The sequence below is a fragment of the Chelon labrosus genome (genome assembly GCF_963514085.1).
Source record: "Chelon labrosus genome assembly, chromosome: 6".
NCBI classification, from domain to species: domain Eukaryota; kingdom Metazoa; phylum Chordata; class Actinopteri; order Mugiliformes; family Mugilidae; genus Chelon; species Chelon labrosus.
In genome coordinates this window covers 7,662,755-7,687,557 of record NC_140342.1, presented here as the reverse complement: position 1 = coordinate 7,687,557, position 24,803 = coordinate 7,662,755, and the positions used below count along the sequence as shown (strand labels likewise).

General features: G+C 42.8%; 1 protein-coding gene across 4 annotated transcripts in view; it reads left to right on the top strand.

The window, feature by feature from the left end:
• Nucleotides 1–24,803, top strand: part of LOC311489198 (activated CDC42 kinase 1-like) — a 55,665-nt gene that overhangs the window by 13,913 nt on the left and 16,949 nt on the right. For 2 of the 4 annotated variants that reach the window (XM_084546153.1, XM_084546152.1), the window contains exons 1-3: nucleotides 19,510–19,873; nucleotides 23,116–23,293; nucleotides 24,514–24,584. In XM_084546153.1, the coding sequence (XP_084402279.1) occupies nucleotides 19,811–19,873; nucleotides 23,116–23,293; nucleotides 24,514–24,584 (312 nt within the window). In that variant the 5' untranslated portion in view covers nucleotides 19,510–19,810. Of the gene's footprint in view, nucleotides 1–19,509; nucleotides 19,874–23,115; nucleotides 23,294–24,513; nucleotides 24,585–24,803 lie in introns of those variants that run through there. The other 2 variants (XM_084546154.1, XM_084546155.1) reach the window with 1 other exon arrangement.

Below are 24,803 nucleotides of genomic sequence, written 5' to 3'. Positions count from 1 at the left end.
TAATGCCAAAACACACTCTGGGCCATAGAGTACAGTGTGTGTTGTTGTCTCTGTTATCTGTTACACTCTGGAGAGTATAGGGGACCGGAAGAGCAGCTTACACATTGGCCAGGCTCACGCACACACCTCTGCAGCACTGTAGGGAGTGATGATGCAATTCTTCTGGCAGGTCCTTGACAGAGCCCATATTACCGCCCACGCACACACACCCACACGCACACGCGCACACACACTTACACATACGCCACGTTCAACTTTGTTTCACTTCAAGGCAGCTATATAGAACAGAAAAGGAGAAAGGGACACTGAGCCTCCCGATTAGTCGTAAATTAAACATTTTTTTACAAGTTTAAAGTTCTGGTATTTTACTTTTACAAAAGTGTTTTTTGTTTTAGTAATGCTTCAATTTGTATGTGTTGAGACCTTGCGGCCCTGTTCAAAAAGCGATCCGTCAGGCCGCTTACGAAGCCATGGGGAGTGTGTCGCTTGAAATCATTAAGCTAGCATTTCACTTTTTCTCACTGCCAAGCTGAAGGATAAGCAGCACACTTCTGCCTGCAGTTATCAGTCCAAGTGAGTGATGTCTGCTTTTTCTAAAAATAGAAGAGATTATGTCTCAGGAAGCTGCAGACGGACGTTAACAGGGAATTATTAACATCTAACCTGGCATTGGTTTGGGCAGAAGTCTTTCTCTTGTCTGCTGAGTTACTTTACTTACTTAACTTTTGTTAACTTTAAAATACTCAAACTAAACAATATATATGTACAAGGTAACTTTAAGACACATTCAGATTGTGTTAGTGGGTTTTGTTTCAGCTGAAGTAGAATTTAAAATAACAGGACCAGATAATAATGGCCAAATCAGAATTAAAACTATGTGGTTTTTTTTTTCTGTTTGTGCTGCCTTATGAGGGAGAAAATACAGGTTTAATACGTACACCTGCCTCAATATACATAAATAAAAAGTGGTACTTTTTCTTCTCACTGCCTCAGACTGCCCCCATGTGGCCACATGTAGTAATAGCAGATAAGACTGAACATTACTCAGAGTACAGTCTGACCAGATGGAAATGCTTTTTTTCCTTTTACTGTATGCTGCAAGTTAAAAAAGGCTTAAAAGAACAAAATTATTATTCCACTCAGTTAATTCAGTCTAAATGCATTTATAAGGTCTTTAAAGTCTTGATTAAAAAGAAGGGGAGTGATTGACTAGTTGGCTTGCAAATAATTTGATAAATGGTCAGTTTAGTTGTTGTTTAGTTAGCATTTGTTATATACACAACTGAATATCTTTGGGCTTTGGACTGCTGGTCAGTTTAATTTACAATATGGATATGCTGAGTCCAGTAGAACGTGTAATTAGCCCAATATATTTGCCACAGTATGGCCATAATATCCAACATCTAATATAAAATAACAATTGATAAGACAATGCTATAAAGATGCTATGTTGCCAAGCATTACATTGGACAACATTAATCACACATGTAAAACTTTAACTACAATTTATACTTTGTACAGAACAACAACACATTATATCAGGAGCACATAATATAAAGTTTGATAGATGATAATATTGATGGATACCATATAATGGCCCTGGTTTAAAATGAAGAGCCACACGTGGGATCTGCCTTGGTTCCAGACAGCGCGGTTGGCATGTGAGCTGAGCGCGTCAATGAGTTAGTACGTTCTGTGTCACTTCAATGTCACCACACAAAGCTCCTGGCATGATGTGCAGCCAGGCGCCCAGATGGCAGTAAAACACTGAGCTTCAGCTTCTGATGATTTGCAGAACTCATCACCTGCGACCTTGGCCCAAACGCACACATAGATTAAGTGAAACACAAGGACCCACATCCCATTCTCTTTCCCCCCCTTAATCCTGTCCTCTACCACCCTGAACTGCCTAGTGTTACCCCCCCCCCCCCCCCCTTGAGGCTTTAGATCACCCTCTTAAATCCCACCTGTTTAGCCTGGAGGGGCAGAGGAAAGCCAACACCACCAACTCGACCCCTCGACTCTTCCTAGAAAGGGGACATGGGAGCTGAGGATCATATTGCAGAGAGGTCTATCTGTCTCTTTGTCTCCGTCACATTCATATGAACATATTCTGTCTTCGTCTCCTCAACTCTCTCTTACACACACATACATACACACACATACACGCACCTCTGTCCCCAGTGGATTTGTTGAGCGTGCCTGTCCCGCGTCTGATTCAGCTGAAGTGGAAATCTTTCTGCGAAAGGGGTGATGAGAGAGGATTTGTTGGGGATAATATTTCTTCTGACAACTCAGTTTGAAATAGTGAATAAATGCCATTGGGAGGTTTGGCTCTGTGCCCTACCCAGATGGATCCCAAATGAGCCTGCTGGTTTCAGGGCAGATGACAGACCATCTTTCAAGTTCAACATTTTTATTGACTTTTTGGGCAAATAGTTGTGAAGCAAGTTATCTTTCTCTGGGTAAAAAGGTGACAGCTAGGGTATGGAGTCTGATTGTGCCTTAATTCATTCACCAGATTAATACTGTTACAGTGATTAAATCATAATTAAATAAATATTAAATATAGAGAAGAATTGTCTAAAGTTACCTGTCCAGGGTGTACCCCGCCTCTCGCCCGATGACAGTTGGGATAGGCTCCAGCAGACCCCCGCGACCCTTAACAGGAATAAGCGGGTATAGAAGATGAATGAATGAATGAATTGTCTAAAGTATAGATCTTTATATTCTTGGCCAAGTGGTAACTCAAAGATTTTCATTGAAGTACGTGTGTATTAGGTCACTATCTATCATAGAAACACAACAATGACTGAGGCTAAGCCACACTGATGCAAGTATACATTATCATCATTGTAAATTTGGTTTCTGTGGCAGTTTTTGGCAACTGCAGGAAAAAAGTGCTTGACTTTCAACCAATATAATCTCGGATAAATAAAATGCAGAATGTCTGTCTGTCATCAGACAATATTCGATGAGTCCGGAGACCGCTGCTAATGTAAACTGCAGCAGCAGCTTCACATTAAATGCACTTAATTGGCAAAACACAAGGTGACTTTTATAATGACAGAAATGCAGTGAGTTTGGGACTTAACACCGTTGTTCATTAACAATGCATCTACAAAACAAGACAATGGCCATTGTGTCATGTTTATTGGCAGCAGATCATTTAAAAATATTTCAGGAAGTCTGAAACAAATCGGACTACACACGTCCAACTCCTCAGAGGAGTAACCAAATCCGTTCGTGACGCCCTGTTGTTTACAGGCTACAGCATGAAATCAGACTACAGTTACTAAAAAAAGGATGGAAAAGACAAATTACTGCCTGGCGTCTTTATTAAAAACAACAACAGATTGTTTGGCTGCCTCCAGAAGTCTGGAGTAATAAACCACATTATTAAACCACACCTGTAGTTACTGATGTGATAGTACCAGTAACTACAGGTGTTGCCAAATCAACCAGCACTGACATTTTTGAGATTTCAACTGTTAGGTCTCCTCTCTTTCTATTTTATGCTGTGACTGGACAACATAATGCAGTCTGGAAGAAGAAAAAAAAATATTTGTGACCCCTCAGTGATACTGAAAATAAAGCGCATTTCGTTTTCTTGCACATTTTACCATTATTTTGCTTTAAAGTAAACATGGTGCTCTTATTAGATAGAATTACAATTATATTTGCACTGTCAGTTATTCAATTTTTTTCCTTTTAGTAATTATAAAATATGAGAATATTGAAATTGTGCGACAAGTCTTAATGAATAAATCCAGCAAAAACTGAAATATTACATTTACAGTAATAGAAAACAACATTCACATTTATAAAGCTGGATATTCTGGCATTTTTTAGACTGATTAATTTATGGTTAAACTGTTAAAAGTTAAGTTGCGGATTGAAGCACCATTGACACTGACGATATCTGATGTCTAGCAACTTTCTACCATTGAATCTTAGAGGTTTTCATAGGCTGGGGTTGCTTGAGGATTTTGGGAGAGAGCAGAAGTACAGTTTCGACTGATGCACACGGATCAGCGGGCGGGATTTAACCAACTGCTGTTGAAGGTAAAGGCAAAAATAGAAGCAGAGCAGAAATGCTGAGGTAGCTGCCGTTACCATTTCTCAAGAGTCCACACCCAGACCACAACTTCGCCACTGGCTGATGACGTTTTTTACTGTGTCAGCACTTTCCCCAGGAGCTCTGACCTCAGCGCGGCAGCGGAGTCATTGGTCAATCTCAACGTCTTCTTTTGTATCGAGGAGTAGTGAGTCATCTGGTAGCATGTCTGGCAGTTTTCACAGTCAGTGAGTATAAGTCATCACCTAAAGCAACAAAATTTGATCTTTGTCCAGAAGTTGTGGGTTGGTGTTACTACAATGACCTAACAGAAGAAATATTTCTTCTTAGTGTGTCTTAGTGCCGGGAGACAAATTGGTTGTAAAGAGAATTCAAGTGAAGCCTGAGCAGAAACAGGTCTGTAACACATTTTAAGTTTAACTGTAGCTTACAGCTGACTCTAGTGTACGTGGTGGGTTGGCTCGCTGTTTTTAGGACTGTTTCACAATTTTCATAGTCTTTCAAAAGTGGGTCGAAAGTCTTTTATTTTTTGGATGGCTCCTTGTGAATCAATTCACGCCGAACATCCGTCATCTAACATATAAAAGTATTTATATGTGGATGTGCTGTATGCGCGATGTACAAGCAATATACTCAAATTTGCGAAAGTAACCTCAGGTTGTGGTTGACGACTGAAAAACTACTGTGTTAAGACTATGAAAGACTTGTTTACTTGGAAAAAGGGTTAATATGAATCATGCATAATAGCAAGTGTAAAAATGATCCAGTGTTTGTGCTACACCAGTGGAGAAGACAGTAACTACAGTACCTTGGATCCATTTTCAGATCCTTATGACTGAAACTAATGATTATGAATGACCGTGCCAGTTATTTTATTAATATATTATTTGGTGTGTCTATAAAAAATGAGGAAAAAAATAATGTGAAAAGGACTTGTATTACCGGAAACCAACGGATAATTTGTTAAAAATAAGAAAAGCAGTAAATCATCTGAAGAGACAGGAACTAAACGATGTTTCATAATTTTGCTTAAAAAAATCAATTCTTGATCAGTTGACTTATTGCTTCAGTTTTACCATTAATTGTTTGATCACTTTTGATCAGGGTCTTTTCTAAATAGTTATGGTTTGATGGAAAATATAAATACTGAATAGTGGTACTTGTGAATTACAGGGGAGATTAAACACACCGGTGGGTTTTGTTGTACAATTGTGGTCCGTGATTTGAATCTTTTGTTCCTTTTGGAAGATGATTCTTCTTCTTTTTTCTGTGAAGAAAATTCGTTATTAGATATGTTAAAGGGGGACTACTGTTTTTTACAACCTGTACCTTATCCCTAACATAAAATACGGTCATTTACTCACCCATATAACTTTTGTGTAATTTGTATTCCTTCAGGAGATATTTAGATCTGCGTATATCCATATAGTGGGAGTGACTGGGGCACTGAAACGCAGCCTCTAAATAACACATTATCTGCCGCGAAACTCGTTCAGTTCAACGATATTTTGTTATTGCACCCTAGTGCTATTCCCTGCAGAGTCCCGAGTTAGAGGCAGTCTGTAGATTGACCTACAGCGAGTTTTGCGGCAGATAATGCCGTATTTAGATTCTGTATTTTATGCCAGAAATAAGGTCCAGGCTGTAAAAAAACAGTAGTTTCCCTTTAATATCAGGATGATATCTGAAGACCTTTTGGTAATTTCATCAAACCAGTTGTGCAAAAAGTGAGAAACATAATGATATCTGTATTTATTTTTTTGTTCGAAAAAAAGAACTAGGGTTTTTGATAAAATGGTGAGCGTTTATAATTTTTTTAGACTCAATCATTTATTAGTATAACTATACAGAAGATTAACTTAAAAATCCAAGATTCAGCGAGTCATTTTAAATGTAGAAAGGTTGACGCCGGTAACATAAAATGATAAAGATTCAAAGAAAATGTACTTTCCACGGAGTCACACAGACACAGAGCAACGTAACCACCAGGTCTGTGCTGTCCAGTTACTACCCTGATTATATTTCCACCCTACGAGCCCCAGATCAGTAGTAGACATCAGGGATTTTATCCAGCTGCTGTTGAAAAGCTTACTGCTGCCCCCAGAGACCGTGGTCTACCCACCAACAGTCGTAAAGAGGCAGAAGGGACCCAGGAGTTACAGTCCTTTCTGTCTTTCAGGACTAGCCGTGTCTTAAAGGTGGGTTTAAGTGCCTTGTGGTGTTCGGGCTGGGAACATTTTATCATCACACCCACAGCCTGTCTGCTGCGCTTCTCCTCGCTCTCCGTCATGAGGATAGAGAAGGCGTTTACATGTTTTAGCAGGCTTGGCTTTAACTTCCCCCTGACACAAGATGGCTGACAAATGAGGCTCCAGGGGTCGAAGGTCGAGCCCCGGGATGTGGTTATTAAAGGAGTTCTCCAGGTTTCTGGAGCAGAGTTTGTAAAATGCGGTCTATAATGAAAACAGGAACATTATAGATTTTACTGTTGGTGTGCTGCTGAACAACATACTTGGAGGCTGCTAAGAATCCTCATCTCTGAGCAGGTGTATGGCACACACAGCTCTCTATGCAAGATCTGAGCCAGGAAGCTTTTTACATTCTTTCTATGACGTCATTTTATCCACATTTTTTCTAGAAAGGAATCTATTTTCTAAAAAACAGTGCTCTGCTTGATAGAAGAGCACCTCCCCATGATTGTCTTCTTTAACTGATCTTTAAAAATCGTACTCTCCGTCCTTGCCCTCCAGTCCCACCAAACTACCATACAGCCTGTAATAGAGTGTGTTAACTTCATCAGGGGGAGTTGGTGGGCAGCAGTGACCCCACATAACTCCACAACTCAGCGCTGCCCCATTTATCATGGCCGCAATTGACCACCATGTCTCCCCTGCTCATCTTCTCTACTGTGCTTCTATCCCTAAACTTTGGTCTGTTTTATGTTTGATACAATAGAGATAAATTATTTATACAGCTGTGTTCAAATTACTTGCAGTTACATTCACATTCAATTTATTTAATAGAGGAAAATAACCAAGAGCACCCCTTGCTTTCATCAGCGCTGCCCTCAATGATTCTTGCTTCGTTAATCTTTTCAGCCTGTTGCTTTGCTGCCTCCATGTTTCTGTTATTTCCTAAAACCTCACCTGATCTTCACCCCACGTGTGCACCAAAATACTTATTAAGGGCTTACCGGATCAAGCATTTACATGCTTATTAGGCACTAATATTTTCCTACTGAATAGACTGCCAAAGGTTTGCACCACTCCTCTCAATCCCACGGAAAATCCCTTCAGATCAGGATCAGTTCTAACTGAGGCAACAGGATGCATTTTTATTCTGAGTGGACTATTATTCTGATTATTTGTGGAACACTGGAGTTCGTGTGAACGCGGCAACAGGCGGAGTGGCTCCAAATGTGCGCGCTGGACGACGTGTGACAAGTTCTTCAGTAATTTTATTGTTCCCAAAGGACACGTACAGGCATGGGAATGGAAACGCTTCCAGATTAAAGGGGCACTGATGATACTAATACTGCCTGACTGTCCATTCAGTTTATGCGCGGACACATGAAAGGAAGAACAAATTGACGCCAGAGAGGTTGGAGATGATGGCGATGCTGGCAAAATGAGGTGCGCACCCAAACATCTGATCAAGGCTTCTCCACTTGATCAGATCAGAGCTAAAGATCAGGAATAAAGGATTATTGATTTTGAATTCAGCTGGAAGAGAAGGATGGGAACGAGCACACCCCAGAGAAAACAAGGCTCCAATGGAGGAAGAAAAAGGATGGGACAGCCTGTAAGAATTCACTGCATGGCTTGTTTATGGCCATTTGATTTCAGTTGTTGGCTCTTAGAACTTGTAGAAAACAGTACACAATATTGCAATTTTATGTCCAGTGATACATGTAGAAATGCATTGTAGCTGTGTATCGTGTCTGCCTGAACACTGTTGAAATACTGCACGTGTTCATGAGTGAGTGGTCGGAGTTGCGTGCGTGTTTTGTGTTTCTCGCGGCGCCACTGTGGCAAACGTGACAGTCGGCCTCCGGAGGACCAGCTCTAGTAACAGAGCAGAGGAGACGTGGAGGAATGAGAGCAGAAATACAAATGTTGCTCAGTGGGCTGCAAATAAGAGGCCCGAGGACATGAACGAGACTGGAATGGACTCAGAGAGAGAGAAAGAGAGGGAGGGAGAGAGGGAGGAGAGGCAGGAGGCAGAAATGAGAGGACAGAAAACAAAAGAGTGTTTAGAATAAGGAAGAGGAAGGGATAAAGAGTGATTGACTAAGGGGGGGGAAACAAGATGCATCACTCAACAAGCATTGTGTGCTTGTGTCATTTACTGTATATTTGTTCAAGATTTGTACATCAGTGCTTGAACTGCTCTGGTGCTAGCCACACCAGGGAAAGACCAGGGCACACACACCCACGCACACATTGTTCTTTTATCCTATTTTCCCCTCCATCCAGATGTCCACTCAGCAAGCATCCAGATGGCCTGGATGCCCTCCCTGTAGTGGAGAGGTGCTTTTGGCACACACACATACACACAAACACGCACACAAAGCAGCATGGCCATGTTTTTCTCCCTCTCAGAGGGAAGATTAACTCTCCTCATTAGGGCTCACCCGCCTCTCGCTCTCTAGCTGCTCCCTCCCTCCCCTGTCGGCCCGCCTCGCCCTCATTGGCTGCGTCCATCAGGACGGCTGCTGACTGCGCCGCTGCGACTGTAGGACACAGGAGCGGGGAGGAGGTGGGATGGGTTGATGTTGCCACGGTAATAGAGGAGGCGACCACTCACCAAATCATCGAGCCAGAGCTGAAATGGGGGGGCGAAAAAAACAAGTGGAGGGGCCTGGGAAGCGGGTTGGAGGGTGAGGATCTGAAAGGAGGAGAGGAGGGGAGAAACAATAACAACAACAGCAAAGGGATTAGGCATCGGCCGAGCAATCAGGAAGTCCATTTAGGACAAAGCAGTGCCAACAATCCTCCCAGCTTCGGTCGTCATCGTCACGCCTGATCTGCCAGTCCGATTGGACAGCTGCTCAAAAGCTGTGAAGGGGAAAAAAAATGGAAACACACAAAGGAGGAATGAAATAAAACAGGTGAAAATAAAAAAAATAAAAAAATGCTCCGGGACAGTCTCCTTCACGGCTTTCATGTTTCACTCCTGCTGATGAATGAGAGGAGGTAAGCTGGCGGGGCTGATGTCTGGGGAATAGAAATAGAAGCAGAGTGAGACAGAGGAGCATCGCTGCTTATGAAGAGCATGCGTCAGCACTAAGGCAGGGCGACCGAGAGAGAGAGAGAGAGAGAGAGAGAGAGAGTGACAGCACAGGGGAGGGAGGTAGAGCAAGAGACAGATTGAGGGTAGAGGTTGATGGGACGATACAAATAAAGCCTGACGGATTTGTCACCTTCTGTGCCACACCTTGGCTGCATCATGCCAACACTCCTTCCTTACTGACTGCAGCCGCTCTGACAGCACACAGAAAGGGATAACAACGGCCGGGAAATCATCAGTTTGGAATCATCAGCTTCAGACTGAAACGACTGACACATGATGAGGATGAGCTGCACTTCTTCTAACAAGTGGATTGCGTTTTTATATTTCTCCTGAAGAGGAACCGTTCCTGTCTGCAGTGACAATGCAAGAACTGAGACTGTGTGCTTTCTGATGGGAATTATTATCTGCAGCATGCCGGATGAATTCATTGTTTCTACAAAGATAAAACACCCGTGTTTTTACCGAATTTTTTTTTATTTATTTTTTTTTTTTTTGACAGACTGGTCAGTCAGTTTTAACTGTGTGAAAATGAGAATCTCATTGTCCTGCCATTTTCAACAAATGCTGACTCAACCTATTTGACGAAGACAATGAATGTAGCCTTACTGGACCAGCATGGATAGCTGAACTGTGAGATATGTTGTGCCAAGCCAGGTGAAATAATGCAATACATTTTTGCGAATGCACACAGAATGCTATACTTGTCTTCCTAATGGCAGCGTGGACCTCAAAGCAAGCCGACTGACTGTGTGTGCGGGTTGCTTTCTGACTGGAGCGGTAGCTATTTGAGGACACGGAGGACACGTAGCCCTGGGCAGGTAGCGGCCGGGTGGTGACGATGGGGGAGACGGCAGAGTACCAGAGGCTGCAGGAGACGTCAGAATGTGACTACCAACGCCTGCCCAGCGATGACGAAGAGGTAGACCTCTACAGTTCCCTTGATTATATTGTACCAGTAATCCTCCTGCTCAGCTTTAGACAATCAGATGAGTAAAGATGAACGGTGAACAGCACTTTCAGCAGGTACACAATGAACCCTGTCAAAGGAAAAGGGCGTGAGATGATCTGTGGCTGTGCATGTCTGCCGTGCATGTCTGCCGTGTAGGTCTGGTGGAATGCACAGCAGTTTCCCTGAGTCATGACCTTTACTCCTCGGGCAGTTTTGTGACATTTTGGTGTGTCTTATTAGTATTGGTGTAATGCGTCAGCAGCACCTCAAAGACAAGGTAAGAAAGTATTGTTAAGATGAAAGGTGTAAGCAATAAAATTAAATGTGGCTGAAGATGGTTTCGCTACTTTAGTTTCTGTGGTTTTGTCTGTGTTCAGTCATTGTCCCACCGTCAGGGCTGACTAGGAATCTTGAACGTAGCACAGCCTTTGTTATTAGTAACGCCTGTGCTCTGACCAACTGACTCGGATGTCTGCTGAGGAAAAAGGCCTGTTGGATCGTGTAAACGCGGTTCCGTATCATAGATTTCCCTCAGCGCTCATTCATCTGCCTCACACTGCTGTCTCTTTTTGCGCTCGTGTGTCGCCAGCGCCCTCCTCAACCACCACATACCCATGCGCACCACAGACAAGATTTCCTCGCCCACGCACACGCAAGGCCGGGCTCGCCGAGTTATTGAATGCAGAACCATGAGGTCATTGATGAAGTGCCGTGCAACAAGCTCGGTGACAGGCGGAGTATGTCATTTTATACCCTCCCACCTCTTCCGCAAAACCCCCACGCCGTTGCGCTAATGCAGCGATGCACTGACGGGCCTGGACGTTCTTTTGGTTTGAACGGATCTTTGATACACAATGTATACCATCAGGTGATTGGGAAGTGTCTGCATTGCCTTTTTTTGTCTGTTAATGTTACCTATATTGGTAGAATCAGTGCAGTAGAATCAGTGCTTGAATATATCAGTGCTTGAATATTGGTAGAATCAGTGCTTGAATTTCCCTTGGGATTAATAAAGTATCTATCTATCTATCTATCTATCTAGGACCACTGAAAATAGAGAAGATGAGCTGTCTGACTACCAGACGTAATGTGTGTGTTGGCCAATAGTATCAAGAAATTGCAATTAACTGTGGTTGCTTGCTTAATATTCCTGCAAATGCTAATCGTTTCTATAATATGTAAAGTTTACCCACTAAACATACTAAATATTATTATCAGATTGACTTTACCCAAGAGATCCAAGATATTCTAAAAACCCATGATAACCTGTACTCATGTATTTTTAATTTTGGCCCAGACATAGCTCACTCCTTTGTGCACAGAGAGTCAGAAACTGTCTGCTACCTAAAGTACTGAAAGCCTGAATATAGACTGTGTTTTATTATTTGTGTTTTATTTTCGATTGATTTGGCTCCCAGCACCCATTACTTCAAACAACACCCTGCGCCGCTCTCCGCCAAGCTCCGCTCTTAGACCCCAGCCCTTTGCGGGCCCTGCCAAGGCTGAGCGAGTGTGTAAAAAAAGGATTGATGAATGTGTAGATCTGTGCAACAGTTTAAATGCTGTGAATGTTTGCTGTGTGTCGGGGGGTCTGTGCGCCCGTTCTGCGGAGTTAAGCCGGTGGACGCTGCAGCTGTCCCGGTTGCTGGGGGCCTGAATCAGATCAGTCTCCCCCTACAGCTGCGGCTTTGTGCTGAATGCAGCGGTTTTCTGGTCTCGGTGCACACAACCCCAGCACACTGCACACAGCCGCCTCATCATCAGGAACTTCACCAGAGAGAGAAAGCGACATCAGGGTAGATGAAGGAAAGAGAACAGAAAGAGTTTGGAGAGAAAATGAAGAGAATAGTCAGTTTTGTAGTGGAGACAAACTCCCTTTAAATACCAATGCATTTGTTTTTGCGAGAAACTATTTTATCCTTTAAACAGCTTCCCCTGTGGAGGAAAGAAGGGATTAGTGGGCTATGTCTGCAAATGCTGAATTGGTATCATCCAGCGGTATTCCTGTACATCTGCTATACTTTAGAGTGGGAAGATTAAATATTTTCCATCTATGTCACTGTAGCACGCCGTGCTGGATTTATGGCTCGTGTGCAGCATGTCGGTCATGATATTCGACTGCCATTTTTCACTGGCACCCTCCTGTACCCTCTTAACCAGCTTTAAGGGATCAAAGAAGGGATTGCTGAGGAGGGGTGCGTTTTCAGGGTCGAGACGACATGTGAAGTGTTGTCTTGTGGGGGTTGTTTTTGCATTATGCATATTAAGCAAAGCTACCAAAACGACTGCAGTCGACAAAAGGCGACACATATGTTCCTGTGTTTGCCTACGACCAGCCTGTTTGCATCCAGGGCTCTTTTCATTCCCACAGTCGGTTCTTATTCACGTTTACGCCCACCATGTCATGATGCCTCTCCTTTCCCAACTCTGGGAATGATGAGGTGCTCGGACGGTGATGGGATTTAAGGAGAAGGTAAAAACCAGACTGATCTCACAGATGGTTACTATCTGTGAGATCAGGAATGACGCATTTCTACCTGTCTGCCTGTGCTTGCAGGCCTCTGTCAGAAACACCATCTCTGCGTGTGTGTGTGTGTGTGGATTGTATTTTGCTTGCACAGTTTTAAGAAGGATTAATGAAGCTTGTTTTTTGGTCCTTCACTCTGCCTCGTTGGTTTTTGGCATTCATCACCAAACCACAGATCGGTGTTTTGTCACCAAAAGGTTGCAACTTATTTTAGAAATACTCTGGCAGCCACTAAGCTAGCTTAATGCCCAGCACTGTACGTCAGTGTGAATCCAGCCGGTGTGAGTGCATGCCTCTGCATGCCTGTGTCTGTGTACACTGAGCATCGTATTACAGAATCAAGCTTTGTGTGTGTGTGTGTGTGTGTGTTGCAGACATAATGCAGACCTCCCGCAGCACTTTGTTCTCCGTAATCTTATTAGCCAGCAAGCCACTAAATTGATGTCAGTTCGTGATAATACAATCGACACGGTCAGGCTTTAATGCCCTTAATATTCCAGTTGTACAGCCAGTGAGTCATACTACTCTGTGTACGCATGAGACGGAGATGAGATGAAGGCCAGGGAGAAGCAGCAGGAGAAGCGTGCAGTGCCTGAATGCTGGGGTCAAAGGAAATCAGGCAAAATAAATAGTTTTATTTACCCACATTTCAATATTCTCTTGAAGCAAAATACTTTAAATTGAGAACAAGCTGAGGTGCACATCAGAAACTGAGCTATAGTCTTGAACACTGACTACAGTACATTGGTATCTAGGCTCTGAGTGCATGGTTCTGATACTCCACTCTTGGAATATGGCGAATACAGAGTAAATACTGTTTGGTTTCTGTGTTTACCACTCTTCTTTATCACATGAAAGCAAATGACAATAAATTCAATGCAATTTGTGACCTCTGTTACCAAAGCTGGACTTCCCCTGACTTTCAGCATAATATTAAATAACATGCTGTCATATTATTTGTTTTAATGCACCTGCAAGCATGGCATTGAAATAAAGCCGTATTAACCTTGACCCTGAGGATGAACCCTGAGGACAGCCGGGAAGATCTAAACTCATAACTAACAATAAATGCAACTGTACACATGCAAATGTGCTTCACTGTTTACGGCTAAAGTGCAAACAAAGTACAACTCAGCCTATGCACATAGAGAAAGAAAGAGGCATGTTCACAGGCAGTGTCATCATTATCATTAATAAATTGCAAAAAATAGATTGAATATGAATCACTGATAATAGATGAAAACCTGATTCATTGTTCATCTGACTTGTGTAGTGTGTGTGTGTGATTTTTTAAAGTGAAAACTGGATAGTTGTCATGCTACATACCTTAAATGTATTAGCAGGGACTCACTAATCTCCCCATATTAAGATTTGGTGCCACCTGGTGGTGGTATGGCAGAGCTGCACTTTGACTTACTGACCATTAATCGTATTGCTCTAATCCCCTTAGTGAGGAGGCAGCTGACGGTACTGTGACACATTCCTTCCACTGATTTAAAACTACTAAGCATCAGTGGAACTCGGATATTTGATGCTGTACATACAACAAACACCGCACTCCCATTCAGCTTCTCCTTTCACTGAACATACCCTCAGCTGTCGCCACGTCTCCTCTTGTTCTCCTTGCTTTTTGAATGATCTGTCCGAATGGGACTTAAAAGTGTCGCCTCGTTCAGCTTCTTCAACGTCAGCTGCAGATGAAACTTGGCTCAGTGCACACACACATACAGCTGAGAGTTAGCTGTCTTTCTTCCTGATATTACTTTTTTTAGGCTGGGGTGGTGTTTCTTTCAGATTTTTACAAGTGCGCAGAATCCATCACCGGCTTCTTATCCGACGGCTGATTTTAAGGAATGCGGGCTATTTTAAAATCTATTTCTGAGCGAGTTACATAACTGCTCCTTAGCAAACATTATTCTCCTTTTTGTCATAGCAATAAGGCAATCTCAGCTGTGGCCCATTTCGGCTCAAAGCACATTTCCCAACTGAGTTTTCAGCAGAGATCTTCTAGGAATTATGTTATTAATGGCACCTCATGAACCTTGACATCCTTCTCTTTCACAAGTTGTTTAACACAGCTCTACAGAATCAAATCAGTACAAATACAATATAACTGAAGCAAAGAAGGAATGATTAATCAGCACCTAGGCAACAGTAGTAAAGATGTCCAACAACTCTAAATATCCAAACTGGAGTGCTGTGCTGGAGTTTGGCTTGAGCTAAGTTGCGACTCTGTTCTAGTCTGTAGAGATTTGTTGTCATTCTACATTGCCATCTCCTCATTTCCAGCAGGATGTAGTCCATGCACTTTAGAAGTGTTGACTGTCAAGGTGCCTTCTCATATGAGCGCGGTGGGGCAGAAATGATCCGATATTGTAGTCATCACCATCATGCTATAGATTATTAGTGTTTTCCTTTGATGTATTTTCATTAATCATATGTACTTCAAGTAGATGATGATCTAGTGTAGCTCGTTGACTTCGGGTTGCAGCGAGTTGCAACTTTGTGCTTCCATGCAAGAAGTCTTTTCTTCCACTTGTCAGACTGAACAGGACAGGAAATATTGGGGGTAGAGAAAAAAAAGTAGAACCATAAAGTAAATCCAAACACGATTGGATGGTGCTTTCCAGCGTCGTTGGAGCTCTGAAAAAGGCCACCAGCCAGAAACGGGGGTCTGGAGAGAGTTTGCGGCTTCAGATTGAAATTGATGTGTGGTCAGATGCTTTTTCACCAGTCTGAGTGCACCATTGGCTCCTCCAGCCGTTAGCTCCAAACCAAAATTTGCCTCAGTTCATGTTTAAAAAGACACGAAAAGGCAAATGGGTTAAATGTCAGCGATGCACATATACCTGACCCAAAAAAAAAAACGTAATAAACTTTGTTGTGAATGGAAGCACGTAGGCACAAACTAACTCAACAATAAACTAATAAACAAGGCCGTACTATGCAACCCGCCTGCTGTACTGTCTTTGATTAAAGTCAGACACTCCCATTTAGTTGTTTCTTCTCTCTTCCTCTCCATGTCTGCTCACATCCCTTCCTTTCTCTAGTAAACACAAACTTCCTAATTAAAAGCATAAGAGAGTGGCATTGAATAACAGAGAGAGAGAGAGGTTCAAAAAATCAAGTGAAAAGAGAACAGCCAAGGAAATGCTGCATAGATTAATGGTTTAACTTGCAAGGAACAATGCAGTGTGACTGACTGCAAAGTCAAAAGCTAACTGTTGAGTGAATGAGGGCGTGCTCCTACTGATGGTCTGAAAGGCAGCTGGTAAGGGTTTGTTTATAGTCGGCAGAGTGGAAGAGAGATAACATTTTTAGAGGATTACGGGCAGGAAATAAAAGGCAGCACCAAATAAAGAAGAAAATGCAATGGTTTGGACAGACCCCCGAGGAAGGGGAGTAGGAGAGAGGAGGGGAGGAGTGGGAGCAGAGTGAAGGAGAAGGGATTAATGAATGAATTAATGGATGTGGAGAATAGTGATGCTTTACGTCACAGTGGTAAAAGACGTCACTGATAAAGAAAAGGAGTGGGAGGAGTTGATTGCAGTTACGTTGCCTGGGCAGTTCTTAAAACAATATGTTTTCTTTTTTATGTTTCAGCTTTAACTTTAATTATTAATCACACATCTGCTACCTTGTTTTGTAAAATCGATGGTTCCTACTTTAAAAAAGAATGATATACTATACTGGATAAAGACAAACATCAAATAATATGATAATTTTTTTGTAATTTGAAGTTTGTGCCTGAAGGTTTTTTTTTTTTTTTCTGGGGTTGTTAAAGCAACACTGTTCATCTTTTGCTGAGCAGTGATAACAGCGCCCCCCGTGGACACATTGGGTAACGACAGGATTCCAGTGCATTAAATTGTGCTGTGTTCTTAAGACATAAGATGTTTACTGATCCCACGTATGGGAAATTTCCTTGGCCCAGTAGCACGGAATTTGGCAAAATATATATACAAAAAAACAATGACGACTTTGGCAGGGGAGTTACCGAAAAACACAATACAAATTTGAAAAATATATACAAAAAATAACAATATAAAGACATTCTGTATATACAGTGTGGTGGTGGAATAAACTTTACAAATAAATAATTGCTAGAACTTTAAAAAACTATGAGATGGTGAGGTAGTGGTTCAAGCAAAAAAAAAGCAGATTTATTTGTGCAAAATGACTGTTATTATTGACACAGGCCGGTGTTGTACAGCCTGATGGCAGCTGGAATGAAGGACCTGCGGCAGCGTTTCCTTCTTGCAGCGTGGATGCAGCAGTCTGCTGCTGAAGGAGCTGCTTAGGTCCCCTACAGTCTGATGCAGTGGGTGAGAGGGGTCGTCCATGATTGATGTCAGCTTGGCTAACGTCCTCCTCTCACCCACCTCCTCGATGGAGTCCAGAGAGCGGTCCAGGACAGAGGCGGCCCGTCTGACCAGCTTGTTGAGTCTCTTCCTATCCCTCTCTGAGCTCACACTGCTCCAGCAGACCACTGCATACAGGATGGATACAGAAGCCACCACACCTTAAGTTAGAAGAGTGAAGGGTACTGAGACGCAGCCCATCAAATGCTCATGCAACAAACACAAAAGTATCATATAATAATAATAATAATATATAAGTATAGGAAACTAACTGTCCAGTGCAACTTAAATCCTGCCAATAAATAGCGCAATTTACGTGTTATTTCATAGCTGAGTGGACATTCCCGGTTCTGGCTGCCTAAGTAACCTTGTTGTATATTTCCCAAGGACAAACAACACACCATAAAATATTGCTATGTACTAGTGTGCCAGTTACCATCACTGCCCTCTAGTTGAAAAGAAAACACTATTAGAAACACCACTGCCATTCCATCTTGGGTCACCTGATGCTCAAAGCCCACTATGAGCATGAGGAATTTGGTGGTAGAAACCTAAAGAGGTTATACAGTAGTTAGGTATTAACTGTGTAAGTTCTTTTCTCCTCTCACCACGTCGCTGCTAGTCTCTTCCTACGAGGATGCTCCTTCAGTTATACTTTAGTCAATGCTTTTATAACCAGTTGAGTGGAGCTGTCTTTTTCAGATGTGTAGCTAGCAGCCAAATCTCTGCTGACCTTTTGCTCAGTTATTATTATTATTTTTTTTAATCTTCTTAGGCCTCGTGCGTAAATGTCCTCCTGGTCTCTTCGACTCTGACGTGACGTTTACGCTGAGAAGTGCGAGCTTGCTTCTTCTGTAGCTATTGAACGCCCATTGTTGGTGACGCAGTGCCGTAAGGCAATGCACACTTATCATGCAAGGTTGCACTTGACTGACCAAATTATATAGTGCGAGAGAAAGAACAGGCTTTCAGGGAGTGAAGTGGGAATAACAGTGGTGCAATTCTCTCTTTTACAAATCAGTGTACCATCAAAGTGATTGTGAAGCTGTTTAATGTCAAGTAGGTAAAGTGCATTATGTTGCTTTAAGCAACATTACATAGATATTTCCATGGTTGTTACTACAAGTGATTATAGATCATGTCAAATAATTTCTTTGACGCGAAAAGATTTGTTTCTGTGTTTTGCAAGAAATTTTAAAGAGAAAATATACTTTATACGGGACGATTAGCTTCACATAAATAATCTATCACTCAGACTAGTCGTTTAGTAGAATGAAACTGAAATCTGTCCAGCATGGTGATTGTTACAATGAGCAGGTTGAGACATTAGGGAGGATCTAAGGACAAGAGGAAGGAGTAGTAGTGTGGTGGTTGTCGTTATGTATGTGTGTGTGTGTGTGTGTGCGTGTGTGCGTATGTGTTTGGGGGGGGGGTTGCATCACAGGAAACAAGTTCCCCATCCTGCAGTTGAATGTGACCCTTTGGCCCTGGATCAAATGCTCCTCCGGGCTGAATACCATGAAGCCTCTGTCCTCTGCACCACGCACTGCTCTGCACTGCATGGACTGTCTTACTGCTTGCAGGAGGGGGGACAACGGGGGAGGACAGAAACATAGGGTGAGAAGAGCTGCAGGAGGAGGTAGCATAAGGGGGTACATGCTGAAGGAGGAGAAAAGCTGGAGAAGAGCTGAGGAAATGCAATGAAGGAACAGCAAGGGTCATGCAATGTGATATAGAACTTAAGAACCATCAGGACAAAGCACGAGAACATGTGTTACCTCTAAACAAGCATGCTGCTGGTCTGAAACCACCCAAACACACATCTTGTTGCACCCTAAAATGTGAAACCTGACACATGCTTGTGCTGCCTGCCCGACTGCCGAGCGATTGAATCGGGGAGAAGTCGCTCCTATTTTTAGTCCCATGCTCGATGGAGGGATGGAAAAGCAAACAGACAGTAGCAGCACACGCTAAAGCTGAGAGACAGAGAGCAAAATAGAGAGAGTGAGTCTGTGTATGCGTGTGTGTGTGTGAGAGAGAGAGAGAGAGAGAGAGGGGCTGTGAAAGGAAGGGAGGAAGGAGGAGTGACTTATTTGTGAAGTTCTGCAAGTTTGGATCACTGGCTCATAGCTGTATGAGGAGGACACATGGCTGGACTGGGCAAGGGGCAGAACTGGAATCTCTCTGCTACAAACAGAAGCTCTTAATCATTCTGGAGCCTTTTTTTAAACGTACTATAGGAACAGTTTGAGTCCCTGTTTGCACACTTTAATGCCTCATAAATGCCTCTTTGACTTCTTGAGGGAGCTGAAGCTATAGAAGGGGCTTACAGGAGGATTGCCCCGCCATGGAATGTTGTAGATTTGCGTGCAGGGCTGCAGGAAGTTTTCCTTCCCCCTTTCTGGTTCGGGGCTTTGGGTCTGGATCCAAAAAGCGTGCGTGCTTCTTAGAATTCCCTCTGAGACTTGGAACATCAAACCGGGAGTACCGCGGCTCTGGTAATGGTTTAAAGGACAAGCAGCACCAGCAGCAGCCGCCGGCGACCATTTAAACGCGCGTGCACATTATTTGTACCGACACTCATCCATAAGAAGGACTTCAGGATGCGACGCTTTGACAAGCTGAAAAAGACATTCCCTTTCCTGGCACACTTTCATGTGTATCGAGTAAGTCTGGTCTACTGGATTGTTACCAAAGAATGAAACCCATTGGACAAGGGAGAGTCCTTGTCCAATGAAGGATGTAATTCTGTGGTAATGTCACACAGATCGTTGTAACTAAAGTCATGTGGTTGATTCAGGCAGTAGAATACATGAATGATGAATATAGTGCGGTGGAGGTCAGTGGTCTGTCAGTGTGTATGTGTGGACTCGCCATCTGGACTGAGGCTCTCCTCTGGGAGGGTTGTTGTTATTGCAGCAGGATGTTACAGCAGAACAGATCTGATACAGGACATGGTTTTGGCCAGGACGCGTGTGTGTGTGTGTGAGTGTGAGTGTGTGTGCGTGCAAGTCACCACCACCATGAGGAATGAGTTCAGGCCAGAAGTATTTCTCAGCAGGGACATCATGTTATTTCTCTGCGTCTAAATTCCCTCTCCTCTCTGCGTCATACTCGATCTTGATTTTCTGGCAGAAACATTTTCTAGTAAAATACGTTTCATGCTTCTCAACTCTTTTATTTGTCGTGTTTATGTGATTTTAGAAATGTGAGACTCAATACTGGACTTCTGGCCCCAGTTGGATTCCTCAGAGTCCTGCCACAAGTCACGCCTAATGATTGGAACACAGCATTCCTCCTGTCAGCCTCACATCTCCACAATGTTTTCCTCTTAATCCAATTCCAACTCAAGCACATAGGAGTGATGTAAAAGTTTTACATATAACAGCATTTACCAAAGAACGAAGAACAGCTCACTGGTTTTCTCCTGCAAATGTGTGATTTGGTCAGTGAGTGATAATTTTGTGGCGTTTTTCTTTCCACCTTTGTATGACAGCTTATATCGACGCACTGCCTGACCCACCATCTACTGTATATTTGTATACCCGTGTAAGGTTATATGATGATTATATGATGGATATAAAGCTTTAACACCTTTACTTTGACCCCATGCTTCAGATATGATACTGTCATGGAAAGAGGCCCAGGAGGAAGCTGACTGGCGTCTTTGGCACTGTGCTGAGAAATAACACTTATGTGTTGACTGCCAGGGGAGCTCAGACTTTGAGCTGCATTGTGGTGGATAACGGGTGTAGTGGTTGGTGCATGGTCCGTATACAGCAGGGAGAGTTACTCTTCCTAAATGAAAAACAGTTTGTTTGAATGTTACTATGGAAACCCTTTGCCGTAAGGGTCCAGTGTGGATCATTTAGTAGCTTCACCCTCATTTTACAAGTATGTAGGAGAACTTAAGCTGGCAGCTAAAAATGAGAAAGAACCACAGTTGGGTGCACCCAATGCGGTGGGCTCTGCGGAGGAGGACAGCTTCACTGCCTCACTGCAAACGAAGCAAACAAAAACACAATAGTTCCTATTTTCAGGTGATTGTGCCCTGACCTTTTCTAGTATCCCACATGCTGGACCTTTAAACACAACTGCAGCTCAGTTTAAACATGCCACATGGTATGCTTTTGGCACAGCTTAGCCTGTAGTGGACCGGCCAATCAGACTGTTGGATCATCTTTCTCGGGTAAGAGTCAGTCATGATGCAGCAAAATGCAAAATATGGCGTTGGATTCATATGACTGCAGCTGTAGTTAATCCTAAAACCACAGGCACTACCGGAACTTTCCCCTGGATCTCCCTACAATGGATCCAAGCTTGTCAGGTTATGTTGTCAGTCTATCTGGGGTTTATTTATTTGATACTAGTGCCTTTTTAGTTGTGCTTCCAATAAACAAGAGGATTTATTTTCGATCTAGCATCAAAGAACGTCCTCACAGTGTGAATTTGAGCCAAAACAAGCGTGCAAAGCCTCACGCTGACTCAGGCGGCCGGATCTGCGCATTTGGGCAGTGCAAAGAGATGTCAGCTGACTCGCCTTTATGGTTACTGGAATGAATTCGTAGCAGGATACTCACATCTGGCATAGCCATTGGGGACTGAGCCCTCCCAGTACATTAACCTCAGTCAGAGCTCGCACCTAAACTTGGTGGAAAATGCAGGACCAGTCACTCTGAAAAAGAGTGGTTGATACATACATTTAAAGTTTATTTTTAGGTCCCAACATTAGGTGTGCATTTCTGTGTGTGTGTGTGTGTGTGTGTGTATGAGAAGTGTCTTCAACTCCTCAGGCTGCAGTCATTAAGCAATAGGAAGTGGCCTCTTACCAAGCCCATTAGGAAGTTTAAATGGCAGAGAGGAAGCTGTGACCCCTATGACATTTTTCTCTGGACCTTGTAACCTTGCCTCAGCCAGCACAGGAAGTTCCTCATTCACAGAGTCTAATTACTACTCAGTGGAGTGACCCCTACAGCACAGAGCATCAACCCCAAAGGTCTCCCTGTCAGTCTCCACAGATTAGGAACGTTTGTCATTTTGTTTGCGTTGATTAGGTTGGTTGGCAAGTTAACTCCCTTTCTAGGAGTAATGAGCAGGTGCAGTTGTTCTTCTTCATTGTCCTTTGCTGTCCGAACTCCGTCAACTTGACAAATAGCCCTATGAAGAAGCCCTTCTGTATATTAAGCTGACTTTCAGGAACATGTTGTTGTTTCAGTTTCTTACATTAAGTGGACAGTGATGGATGATGTTTTAAGCTGGAGTTTGTGTTTTGACATCGAAGATTGATGGTGGGAATCAGCGTTATGTGGATGAAGGTAGTGTATATACATTGTGGTCGATTTGTTCTGGAGCCTTCCCTTCGCCTTCACTGACACCTGTGGACACGAGATACACCAGGATGTCTGTGGACGGTCTATAGCCAGGCTGCCGAAATACATCCATCATCCATCAGCCATCCAGTATTTATTTAATCTGTTCAGATGCTGTTTGATAAGTAGTTGATTTACGCCAGGAAAAATCTGATCCGTGCAATCAACCTAGCATTTAAAGTGAAATCATTGTACTTAGCTTGAGCTATATTTGGACCCTTGCCCTCTGTGTCCTTTTCTGAACAGTTGGGCTACCCAGTCTGCAATGTGTGTGTGTGTGACCGTACAGTGCATGCATGTTGTTGACTCCCTTGACCATGGTGTGCAGTGAATGTGTCTAAGCAGTGTGCTGTGAACAATTACAGGGGAAGAAACAATGGATCTGAACTCAGTTTCCTCCCCTTTTCTCACAGTAATGAATGGCTTGTTTGTTGTGTATTTTGCAGATTTTGAAGCAAGTATTGAGAAAACTGTTGACTGAGTAGTGGAATGTTGAATGATTTATACTCAGTTTTCTTTATTCTTTTGTGTTTTCCCAGAAACTGGGTAGTAGCATGCAGTGTGAAGAAGGAACAGAATGGTTGCTGGAGCTGCTGATGGAGGTGCAGTTGCAGCAGTACTTCCTGCGGATCCGAGATGACCTCAACGTCACCCGGCTGTCACACTTTGACTACGTCAAGAATGAAGACCTGGAGAAAATTGGCATGGGTCGACCTGGTGAGACGGAATGTCTGCGTGTGTGACAGTCTGAGTTGTGTTGAATATTAGTTTGTATTTATAGAGTATATATTGTATGATTGTGTTTCTAGTTTGGCCAAAGGCAAAAAGAAAGTGTCAGCGTTGTACACACATTTATAGATACTTTGGTTTGTGAGCACATATGTGCAAAACCATTGACATTGCCATCAGCCGTAGTTATACTTGGAGTTTAGTGCTAATTAGCAACATGCTATCATGCTAAACTAAGTAGGTGAATAAGGTTAACATTATACCTGCTAACATTAGCATGTTAGATCAATAGATTGTAGCTGTTTTGACCCAACACTGAGCTTTAGAACAACATTACAGAGCCCATAGCTTGGCTGCACACTCCTCATCTCGTTTTTATCATGTCGCCACTGATTCCCTATGAAATCACTTTGTAAGTGTGTGATTAAGTATCTTTTCATCTCCTGTCTTTGCTGTGTCTACATGTCATCAAGCGCATAAAGACTGGTAGAGCTACTTAATCTTTTCCACTTCAATGTCTTCTTACACTTAAAATTGTCATTTTCAGTCACTAATTGTTCTGCTGATAGTAGTCATTACTTTTGTGTTCAGTAATGCCAGTGCGTCATTTGGCTCACCATCGATGTAGCTGGAGTGAATCCCTCATCACTAAGACCCTTAATATAATTTAAAACCCACAAAAGGTAATTATGTTCAATAGGAGGGAACACTGAAGTGCCAAACCCTTTGTCTGTGGTATGTGTGTGAGGAGGATCACAGCACTAATGTTCTAAATCCAGTTACTGAAGCCCTGAGGGTCTCGTCTACAGAGCCTCTTAAGTCTAATTACACACACTTCTGCTGCTCATACATTCATTCACGTCTCTCTTCACCTCTCAGCTCCCTGCTCTCCAGGCTTTTAATGTCTGTCTTTCTGCTCTCCTGTCTTTGCTGTTAATTATTTCCTCATTTATCTCCCATCCATTCTTTCCTTTTGCTCTTTATTTCCTTTTTAAGTAAAAAAATATGTGTTTTTTAATTTTATCTGGCTGTGTGGAGTCTGGAGTCATTGAAATTCTATGTAGTATACCTTCCATTATTCAAATATTAACTGTACTGGTTCTCTAGATGGACTTGCTGTCTTCATTCTTTTGACTGCCTAATCTTTGACCAGCACTGCATGTCTCTCTCCCTTTTTTTTTTTTTTTTTTTGGTTCTTCTTAATAAAGGGCAGAGACGGCTATGGGAGGCTGTGAAAAGGAGGAAAGCCATGTGCAAGCGCAAGTCCTGGATGAGCAAGGTGACAGACATAGACAGGCACAACACACACACTCACACAAGGCTACTTTAATTATGGTACATGGTATGCTTGGCAGTATGTCGCCACTGTGGCATTTGTCTGTATGTAACAGTGTGGATATGTTCATGTCCAGACAGTAACTCATGAACAATACATGTGAGAGGCAGATTCCCTCAGATTTTGCGACACTTTCCGAATAGATTTTGGCTTTAAAATGCG